Source organism: Cervus elaphus, chromosome 5, assembly GCF_910594005.1.
Source record: "Cervus elaphus chromosome 5, mCerEla1.1, whole genome shotgun sequence".
NCBI lineage: Eukaryota > Metazoa > Chordata > Mammalia > Artiodactyla > Cervidae > Cervus > Cervus elaphus.
Window position 1 is genome coordinate 125077504 of NC_057819.1, and position 10185 is coordinate 125087688.

Below are 10185 nucleotides of genomic sequence, written 5' to 3' on the forward strand. Positions count from 1 at the left end.
GGCTAACACCTGCTCGAGGGACCGGCTGAGCAGGAGGGTGTGGAGGCAGGAGGCGACCCGGAGCCCCCACACAGGGCTTGGGGCTGCTGGGTGCAGCCCAAAGGGCCTTCCTGGGCGCTGCCCGGCCACCTGCTGCCCAAGCTCACTGGGCTCACTAGCTCCCACCTACAACCCAGAAGAGACGAAGCAGGACCCAGGGCCAGTGGGGACGTTCCAGAAGTGGCTCTGGCTCTGGGGAACAGTATACCAGGAAAGCCAGGTCACCAGGTGGTCTGGCCCATGTGCCCACCCTGCTGGGGGCTGTGTTGACCTGGCACAGACTGGCTGGGGGCTCCCACGGCTGGGGTAGAAGGCACCCCGGGGAGCCCCTCCCAGCACCTGCAGGGGCTGCTGTTCCTATGCTACCACCCCCCCAATCCCAGCTCTGCACCCCCATCATGGCCCCTCTATCTCATTCCCACCCTTGGAAGCATCTCAGGGCCCTCCTGCCACTATGAAGCTCCTTCCTAATTGTTCCAACTGCAGGAATGAAAGGTCACCATTGTCAGCATAAGTGTCTCTCAGCCTATTAGGCAATACCCTTTATGGAATTCTCTAGGCTAAATGTTCCCAAATCTTTTCACTTGTACCTAGTATAGTATCCTATTGTACCTGGTATAGTATACTACTGAGAGAGATGAGACCAAGACTGGGGTGGGGCAGGGTGTCCATTCACCCCTGGGAATTATCAACTCAGCAAACCGACTTCTCAGCTTTCCTATTGCAATGCCCCAATGAAGAGCCACAGCCTGCTCGCCCACGGTCTTCTCGTCCAGCCCTGGAGACCCGGGTCTTTCCTGAACACTTGTGAGGCCCCGGCGCAGAAGAAGCCTTTAGCCTTGAGATAGGAGACTCTGCTTTAATGTCTGCTCACGTGCGGGGCATGGAGTAGAGCATGGCCGCCCTGCCCCACTCGGCCCGAGGCACCAGGAACCCCTCTTTGGGGACAGGCTCCACCAGGAACTCCACACGGCCATCCCGGCCAGGCTCCGCGGCTGCCACTGCCAGGTCCACTATCCGATACTGGTTGACAAAAGCCAGGCCCAGCAGCCTGGGCCTCCCCGGCTCCGAAGGCCCACTGCCGGGAGAGCCACCTTCCGATCCTCGGCAGCAGTGGATCCGGAAGCACCGGACGCGGGGAAGGAGGTAGGCCCAGTGGAGAGTGCAGCTGAGCCGGAGCCCGGCGGGGCCGCCCTCCCGCTCGGAGGCGGCCGGCTGCCAGCGCACGTGCGAGACCGTCACGGCCTGCACCTGGGGGAGCGGCGTCAGCAGGCTGTTGGCATCCACCACCTGGCAGAAGAGACAAGACTAAGCTCAGCCCGGGAGCCTAGGGCAGGTTGGGGGGTGGGGGGGGCGCCTGGCCCTGCACGGTCCCAGCCCTGGCACCCCTGCCCCAGCTCCCCTCTGAGCCAGAGGAGGGGGCAGGCAGGTGTCCGGCCTTGTCTGCAAAGGGCACAGACGCCCCAGCCGAGCTCCATCCAGGTCCCTGGGATGCCTCACCTGGAGCTCTCCAAGGCGACAGATGAAGTTCTCCTCCTTCTGGCTGCCCGGAGGCCGGGAGAAATTAACGAAGAGGTCTTGCAGGAGGCAGCCCCGCAGATTCACTTCGTAGCAGCTGGGAGAGACAGACAGAGACCAGTCACAAGGGGCCTCAGCCTGGCACCTGCAGACAGGCTGCTCACAGAAGCCCAGAGCCACAGGGATATCCATCCCAAAGTGGACCCTGTGATCAGTGGGAAACCCGGACCTAAGCCATGACCGTGATCATGACTGCTCCCAGCAAGCATCCTGGGCTTGTGCCACTGAGCTGCCTGAAATCTGGGAGGACTGGCCCATGGGCCCTACATCCCTCCAATTCTGTGGTTTCTCAGTGGAGGGCCCCTCACTCTCCAATCCCCACCATGGTGTGGCCATCCTCTGCTGGGGACTCAACAGGAAAGATGGGGCGGGGACTCACCGCTGGACCCAGCCCCCACTGAGCTGCTGGCCGCAGCGGCCCACCCATTTGGCCAGCTTGGTTGGGGGCACTCGGAGGGGTCGGGGACTGCGCCTGGAGCTGGTTTCTGCTGGGAGAAGAGACACAGAACTTTAACAAGGGGAGTCCAAAGGAAACCACACTGGGAGGTGTCACTGAACAGAGAGCTAGGGGCCCCCCAAGACACCCTGGTGGCCCTAGGTGCTCAGCTCAATGGGTTGAGGCCTTGGGGGATGGAGGACAGGGAGGAGAGGAGGGAAGCTCGGGGATGGATGTTCAGGACTGGCCAGGGGACATCGTCCCTCTCGGGGCACTGCTGGCAGGAGAGCCGCCATGGGCACACACGTCCAACCCCACGCCACAGGGCCACCGCAGCCCAGAGGTTCCGGTTGAGAGGTGAACCCCCCATCCAGGCCTGGCTCAGAGCGGCACCTGGACCCAAGCAGCCTCCACACCCCTAACCTCCTCCTCCCCGAGAGACCCCCTGAGAAGGGAGAAGCCTGTAAGGAAGGGAGGCACCAACCACGTCCACTCACCACTCAGCGCAGAGATGCCTCCCACGTGACAGCTGCCCGCGTCCCCTGTGGTGAGCTCCAAAGCCACCCCCACAGCCGAAGGCCCTTCCAGCTTGTACACCAAGGACAGGAAGATCTTGGGTGGCACTGGGACCTGCAGGGAGAACAACCTGGAGGAGGAAGGTCCAGCGATGAGAGGCTGCGGGGAGACTGCTGGAAAGCGGGCGCTGCTCCGAGTCCCGCCGCCAACTTTTCCCTCCAGGATGGGGAGGGGGGCAGGCTGCTGGGCAGAAGAGGCACGCAACAGAGTGCAGGCAGCTGAGGCTACTCTCCTGGATGCTCAAAGTGGCGAAGACGGTAAACTGGATGTTGCATGTTCTTCACACAGTAAAACAAAATCCCAGTTTGTCCTCCTCCTGGCCTCTGCTGCCCACCTGCCCGGTTTTAGCAACCGACAAGGATGACAGGGGCAGCTGATGGGCCCCAGGTTCCGGCCCCCCTCACTCACCTACCTCACAGCCACGGTTCCAACCTCGGGCGGAATCAGCCCCCGGATGAGCAGAGAGCTGCCCCCGTTCCAGGCGTCCTCCAGGCAGCAGTGTGTCTTCACCCAGCCCCGCCCGTTCCCTTCCAGCCTGTGCTCTCCAAACAGGGGCTGGATCTCCTGGGCACTCGGGTGGTACCAGGGCCCCACGGCCTCCTCCTGAAGGGTGAGGCAGAGGTGGAGGGGGGCACTGGGGGCAGACAGATGCCCCTCCCACCAGTCCCAGGGGAGGACCAAAGACCCGAGAGAAGGCAGCCCCTTTGCCCAGACGCAGCCACGTCCAGGAAGCCCCTGGCCCCCGGCCACGCAGCGCAGGACCCACACACCTGGCCATAGCAGACTCTTCGAGTCCCCATGCCCAGGCAGAAGGAAGTGACAAAGGGCAAGGAGCAGATGCTGTGTGTGGGCAAGTAGCGTTCCAGCAAACTCCAGAACCTACAGAGAAATGCATGGAGGCTCAGGTCTCCAGAGGGCACTGCAGCGCCCCAAACTCACTCTCAGGGCCCTAGGCTTTCCTGCACCCCTTTCCAAGTGATGTTGGCCCCGGCTGAGCATCTGTGGGAAGTGGTCCCTTGGGGTCCCCAACTTTCATCCTTCCTGCGTAACTGGTCTCAAGGACCCCCAGAGCAGCCAGGGCAGCTGAGTCCCGTGCCTTGTCTCAACCCCCACTCTTCAGGTGAGCATGGCCAGAAGCTGGGGAAATCACCTGAGACTCTCCCTGCCACTGGCCACACCCAGGCCCTGGGACGCCTGGGACTCACTTGTCCTGGTTCTGGAAGAAATCGCCCTTCTCCAAACACTCGTACACCCAGCCAGGCGCGAACAGGGCCGCTGAGAACCCGTGCTTCCGAATAAACTCCAGCGACTGGGGAGACAGAAGTCAGGGAGATGCCCCCGTGCTAACAACCAGAGTCCACGCACAGGATGAGGGGCTTAGGGAAGGGGCAACCTTCGGGGCTTTTACGGTTCATCCCTGCAGTTCCGCAGCTGCCCAGAAGAGGGCGCGAGGCGGCGGGGAGGCGCGGAGGGAAAAATCCGAGGGGCAGGGGTCTGTACGCGGGGCGCCCACGGGAGACACGTCTCTCTCTCTCTCACTACACTTCATGTTCTATTATCAGACTCACAGGGGGGCGGAGAGAATCTTCAGTTATTGGATTAATTTATTCACTTAAAAGCTTAATTAATGAGTTGAGAAGGTCCCCGCGCACCTGGGACGGGCAGGATTGGCAGCCTGGGGATGGGTTGATTCCCTGTTTATCCCACACCAGGTGCGGCGCCCCCCGCGGGCCCCTGTTCCTCTTCTCTCACTGCCGACAAGACTTCCCTCGCCAGAAAAACCTCGCTAGTTAATCAGACCAGCAGTTCCCAAAACTGTGGGTGTGTGGCCTCAGTCCTCCGCCATGAGCTAAGGAAACACCACAACGTGCTCCCTGGCTTCTGGCCCCAGCCCACCCCCGTCCACATGATGCTCTAACTGCCAGCTAGGTGCCCCTCAAAGCACGGGGTCCAGAAGGAAGTAGAGCTATCGATGAGACCCGTGGTCGGAACAGGTGCTTTTGTCCCTCAGCATCTACGGGAAAACCGTACCATCTGTAGAAATGGGCTGAAAGTTAGGATTTTAGGGCACAGCTTGTGCTCGGGGCCTCGGTGTCCCCACTTGGGGGAGGATGATTGCTGCCTCTCTTTCCCGTGAGGTGCAGGTGGGAATGAGGGGGCCACAGGAACACGAGGCACCCAGGCCACGGCCACCACCTCCCCGGCCTCAGAGGCCACCACCCACCTTGTTTGTGTCGAACCGGCCCCCGACGACATTCCCGCGGGCGAACACGTCCACACCCACGTACACGTCAGCCAGGCGCTCCCCAGCCTGCCCCAGCATCCGCTCCAGATGCTCCTCCCGCCAGTTATAGTTGGTGAAGAAGCCGTCGCAGGAATCGAAGAAGACCCTGGGGGGCGGCACAGGTGGGCCGTGAAGCTCAGGCCTTCTCCCCTCAAGCACCTGCATCCGCTGAGCCCACAAACTACATGCTGCCTGCCTCCAGGACCAAGTAGTCCCCAAGAGCCCGCACCCAGCTCACAAACTTGGCCGGTAACCCTGGGCGCTGCCAGGCTGACAAGGCGTTAATTCTGTCTGCTGGTGGTCGGGGTACCAAACACCTCTGCCCTCTCCCTCACTTTCCCTCAGGGCAGCTGTCTATAGACAACACCTCCGGGAGGCAGAGGGAGCTCCCAGCCCTGCCCAGGGGCCTGGGCCGCCCTCCTGCAGACTCACCTGTTCTGTTCGTTGAGCTCGTCCTGCCATTTGAGCTGCCCGCTGCTCACCACACTGTCGTACCAGAGCACCAGGCCCCCGGGGACCTGCTGATGCAGCTGAGAGGTCAGGTACCGGAGGAAGTGGGGCACGTTCCCCACGGCGGCCAGCTGGAGAAAGGGGTGGAGACAGACCTTCCGTGAGGCCCAGAGAGGCCTGTCGTGAGGAGTGCCTGGCCCCGGACAGACAGGAGGACACTTAACCCCAGGGGCAAACAGGTCCTAGAAGCCCCTCGGCCCCGCAGCTGCTGAGCAGCTGGACCTCTGGTCCAGCCAGAGGTCCGACTTTCCTTTCTTTCTGAAGCAGGAAGGACATGAACTCCGCAATCCAGAGAAGATAAAACCCAATGAAAAGGGAGGACACCATGAAAGGGAAGTCACACATGCAGCCCAAGCAGAGCAGAGACAGAGGAGGAAGACAGGGCCGCCTCGAAGGAGCCAGAGAAGCAAAGCTCAGCCAGGCAAGGCTCCTGGACATCACGCTGGAGAATGTCCATCTGCCTGTGAAGAGGCAGAGGGGCTGGAGGTTGGAGCCAGCTCTAGCTGGGATGCAGGAAGCGCTGCGGAGGCAGGGACCCGGCCTGGTGAGGCTGAGGAGCACAGCGGAGGGTCCCCACGGGGCGCAGGGGCTGGCGGGCCAGGCACCAGGGGCAGGCATGCTCACACTCAGAGAATTCTCAATGTTGATCAGCCAGCCGTCAAATCGGAAAAACTGGGCGATCAGGACCAGCTGATCGGCCACCGCCCGGTACGAGCGCTCGTCCCCGGCCAGGAAGGCCTCGCAGAGCCGCTCCCCGTCTTTCCATTCAGTGATGAAAGTCCCTGTGGGGCAGGAGAGAAACGAGGTCGGGCCAGGGGATCATTTCCCCTTCTACCCAGCAATTCCCGGGGTGTGGTTCCTGCACCATCAGCATCACTGTCGCCTGCAAAAAAATTGTTAGATTCCAAATTCCCAGTGTCCCCAGATATCAGATGACTCGGACACTCTGGGGGCAGGGCCCCGAAATCAGTGTTAGACAATAAATTATTCAGATGCAGGGAAAGGCTTGGGAAGCACTGCTCTCCCCCAGGGGTGGACCACCTACATCCTACATCCTGCCCCCAGTTCTTGCAAAAACAGGCTTACGGGATCACAGTCAAGCCCATTTGTTTGTTTATTGTCTGTGGGAGCTGTTATCTCTCTGGCAGCCCCAGTATGTGACTCAGTGGCCTGGAAAGCTGAGAATATTTCCTTTCCAAAACAAGTTTGCCTTCCCCTGTCCTTACTCATCAAGGCAGGTGAGGAGGTCTACCCAGCCAAGAGTACCCTAAGCCCAAACCCTTTTATTACTGGGGCCCCTGACAGGTGTGCCAACGAGTCTGGTTGGGTTGGAGGTGGGTCCTTGGCTCTTACCCAGCACGCAGACCCCATGCCTGTGGGCAGCGTTGGTCCAGCCTACTGGGGGGATGGTGACCGTGTGATGGCTGAAGTACACGAAGATGTCGATGTACTGCCAATGGTAAAAAGAATAGGGAGTCTGTGTGGCTGAGCCTTGAATAAACCTGGATGAAGAAAGAGAACAAAATCAGGACCCAGAAACAGACGAGGACATGGTGACCCCAGGGTGAAAAGGGAGGGCAACACAAGTGAAGTTTCTCTTTAGTTCCATCCAGTTGGCACTAAAGGTTGTTGTGAGCCAGGCCCTGCCCAGTGACTGGGCTGAGAAGTAGCACCAGGTCACAGCCTGGATGTCAAGAGGGTTAGTTTTGGTTTTTTTTTTTTTGCTGCGTCGGGTCTTAGTTGTAGCAGGTGGGATCCTGGGGCTCTCTAGTTGCAGTGTGAGCTCCAGAGCACATAGGCTCAGTAGTTGTGACATGTGGACTTAGCTGCCCCACAACATGTGGGATCTTAGTTCCCTGACCAGGGGTCGAACCCGCACCCTCTTCATTGGAAGGCGGATTCTTAACCACCAGACCACCAGGGAAGTCCTGGGAGGATTAGTCTTAAGGGAAGCATTTTCACCAGGTCCAACAGGCACCTGCTATCAGATCCGAAAGACTGAGCATGTTTAGCCTCAATGAACAGACAGGCAGAACACGAGGAAAGAGACCTGAAGGGGCTCACGCAGACCTCCAAGTGCCCGGGGCCCTGCTCTATTCCAACATCTGCAGTTCACTAGGACACAGCCGGCTTGCAGGTACAGTTGGGGTTGACAACCACATGAGCTGCACCAGTGGCTTCATCACCCGCTTCTGTACCTTGATGGCCAGCTCCGACTCAAGGCTTCCCATCAATTATTGTGTCCAAGCTTGTTTTATGGATATTTAAAGATCTCTAATGGTTTCCCCGGTGACTCAGTGGTAAAGAATTCACCTGCCAGTCCAGGAGACCTGGGTTCGATCCCTGGGTCAGAAAGATCCCCTGGAGGAGGATGGCAATCCATTCCAGTATTTTTGCCTGGGAAATCCCATGGACAGAGGAGCCTAAGGGGCTACAGTTCATGGGTTTGCAAAGAGTCAGACACAACCTAGTGACTAAACAACAAGATCTCTAAGCTGACCCTGCAGGATCTTGGGAAGAAATGCCCCCGGCTGGGGTGGGGTGGGGGAGGGAGTGGAATGATTCCAGAACCAGCAGGCCAAGATAGAACGGGACTAAGGAGGGTGAAGGAAAGAAATCAGCATAAGAACCAAGTTACTAGGCCAGGTGGTCTGAAGAAGGTCCCTGCAACGGTGCTTTCTCCAGCCTCCCTGACTTCAGGTGCAGGCAGTCCACAGAATCAGTTTCAGGGCTGAAGGAGGCATAAGCTATCCCCTAATCCAGTCCCCTCTTCTTGCAGATGAAAGGCTGAAGCCTGAGTTCCTCTCCCAGTAGGTGGCAGGGTGGGCTGGCTGACTCCTGACTCCACATCCAGTGCTCCTTCCACCACCGGGCACAGCCCCTCCCCTCCATCCCATCATGCCAGGCCATGCGCTCACAGTGTCCTCACTTGTCATCCAAGTACCCGCCCATCATGTCATGGCACATCAAAGTTCGGGGCCTCCGGCTGCTCAGAGGGGGCTGCCGACACTCGGGGGGCCCCAAGGCCACATTAAAGCCATCCTCCGCATCGGGTGTCCACGCCAAGAGTTCCTCCAGGGAAGACAAGTAAAAGCTGATGGGTCTGGTGGTGTCCTTCTCATAATATCTAACTGATCAGAGGAGGGAAACAGCGAGGAATCAGTGGAAATTATGGAATTCATAATAGAGAACTTGAGATGGGGAAGGGGCAGCCCTGCCCAGAAGCCCCAGAGTGAACATGGACACAGTGTTCAGAGCCTCGGTCCTTCTCACCTGGCAAAGGGTCTGGGGTAAAACTGACCACTTCTCGAAAGACTGCTTCTTCTTGATCCTCTTCAATTCTAAGCAAAGAAGGAGTTGAATTGTTTTTTTTGTTGTTGTTTCTGTTTTTAATAATAGGGTAAAGAAAAAGAGCCTGTAGAAGCAAAGGGACCAGACCCCATGAAGACGTGCAGGGGGAGACGTCCTCTGGTTTACATGTTTTAATGCAAACTATGGAAACGTGCCTTTGCCCATTCTGTTCCCTCACACTAGAACGCCCTTTTCTGCAGTCTCCACCTACTGAAGTCCTCCACCTCCTCAAAGACCAGTTCAGATGTCCCGGGCCAGGCACCCTCCCTGTCCTCCCCAGCATGGACACTAATAATCCTAATTACACCCACTGGTCTGCACTGAGCAACTAAAATCTCTCTGCAGACCCAAGGCCAGGGGAGGGAGGCGTGGTCAACCCATTTCTCAGATGAGGATGTCGGACCTTCTGGTCAGGGCGCCAGGATTCCCAGACGCGCCCGCTGCTGGGGTCGCACCCAGGCTCCGAGACTGTCCGTGCCTGCTGCTGTGCGGGGCGGGAGGGACGATGGGCAGAACCCGCCGCGAACAGTGAGCGTGGGGGCCGAAGACCGCTGTCCTGCGCCCAGGGCCTCCCTTGGCCTGGGCCAGGGGCCCAAAGACTCCGGCCCACTGCCCGGCCGCCGGATCGAGCCGCAGAATTCTCCCGGCGACCTCTTACCCACCTTCTCCGGGCCAGCCGCCCTCTCGGCCGCCGATCCCGCTGCTTCTCCACGGTCGCTGGCGCCTGCAGCCGCCGCTCCTGCCGCCGCGCCGCCGTCCGGGTCCCTGTCCCTGCCGCCTCCATGACGTTGCCCCGCCCGCGCCACCCGCCGGCCACCGGCCAATCGCAGGCCGAGACCCGCCACCGCCACCGCCCACCGGCCAATGGGGACTTCTCTGCGCGGTTGCCCCGCCCCTACTAGGCTCAGGCTGGACACCCGGCTCGCTCTGTGGGCTGGCGCACCTGCCGCCCGGCCTTTGTAGCGGAGGAAGGCCTGGGGGCGGGGCCTGGGGCGGGGCTGATGCCGTGGGCGTGGGGTGGGCGGGGTCTTAGCCCATGACTCCGGAAAACCCCTTTGTGTGAGTTCCTTTTCAGATGAGCAATCTCCTGAAGGTCACCAAGTCAGTAAATTGTGAAAGTGATATCTGAACTCAGTTTGCTTAACCCCTGTTTCAAAGATAATTTTCTGGGAAAAGTGAAATCATAATTCTCATTCAAGTATAAATATGGACAAGTGTTAAAGACTGTCCTCCTTATTCAGACAGAATTATAACCAATTCAAAAGCGAATCAAAAAAGAGATTGTGTATAGATCAGGAATATTGAAATGAGTACGTAAATAGAGGCATAAAGAGTTTTTCCGCTGGGTGGGTGGGGGGTGAGTGAGATCACTGAGCCTCTAGGCAAGACAATTTACACGTAAAAAAGATGA

General features: G+C 59.0%; 1 protein-coding gene across 4 annotated transcripts; it reads right to left on the reverse strand.

Moving 5' to 3' along the window:
- Positions 1-878: 878 nt before the first annotated feature.
- Positions 879-9599, reverse strand: ENGASE (endo-beta-N-acetylglucosaminidase). Of its 4 annotated transcripts, none has more exons than XM_043905321.1 (14): positions 9437-9599; positions 8697-8764; positions 8353-8554; positions 6777-6925; positions 6048-6205; positions 5346-5494; positions 4854-5019; positions 3835-3938; positions 3400-3508; positions 3042-3232; positions 2551-2699; positions 1997-2102; positions 1540-1654; positions 879-1329 (listed from the first exon to the last, which is right to left on the reverse strand). In XM_043905321.1, the coding sequence occupies exons 1-14, from the start codon at positions 9556-9558 to the stop codon at positions 910-912; spliced, it is 2208 nt and encodes a 735-aa protein (XP_043761256.1). In that variant the 5' UTR covers positions 9559-9599; the 3' UTR covers positions 879-909. The 4 variants fall into 4 exon arrangements, with proteins under 4 accessions (XP_043761256.1, XP_043761255.1, XP_043761257.1 ...); XM_043905320.1 differs by having other exon boundaries at positions 1997-2105; positions 9437-9597; XM_043905322.1 differs by having other exon boundaries at positions 1997-2105; positions 8353-8550; positions 9437-9507.
- Between the last annotated feature and the right edge of the window lie 586 nt (positions 9600-10185).

Coding starts and splice junctions, on each gene's coding strand:
- ENGASE (XM_043905320.1), bottom strand. CDS start 9,558: ATGGAGGCGGCAGGGACAGGGACCCGGACGGCGGCGCGGCGGCAGGAG. Junction 8,765..9,436: donor GGGCGGCTGGCCCGGAGAAG/GTGGGTAAGAGG, acceptor TTCTTTGCTTAG/AATTGAAGAGGATCAAGAAG. Junction 5,020..5,345: donor GAGCTCAACGAACAGAACAG/GTGAGTCTGCAG, acceptor GCCGCCCCCCAG/GGTCTTCTTCGATTCCTGCG.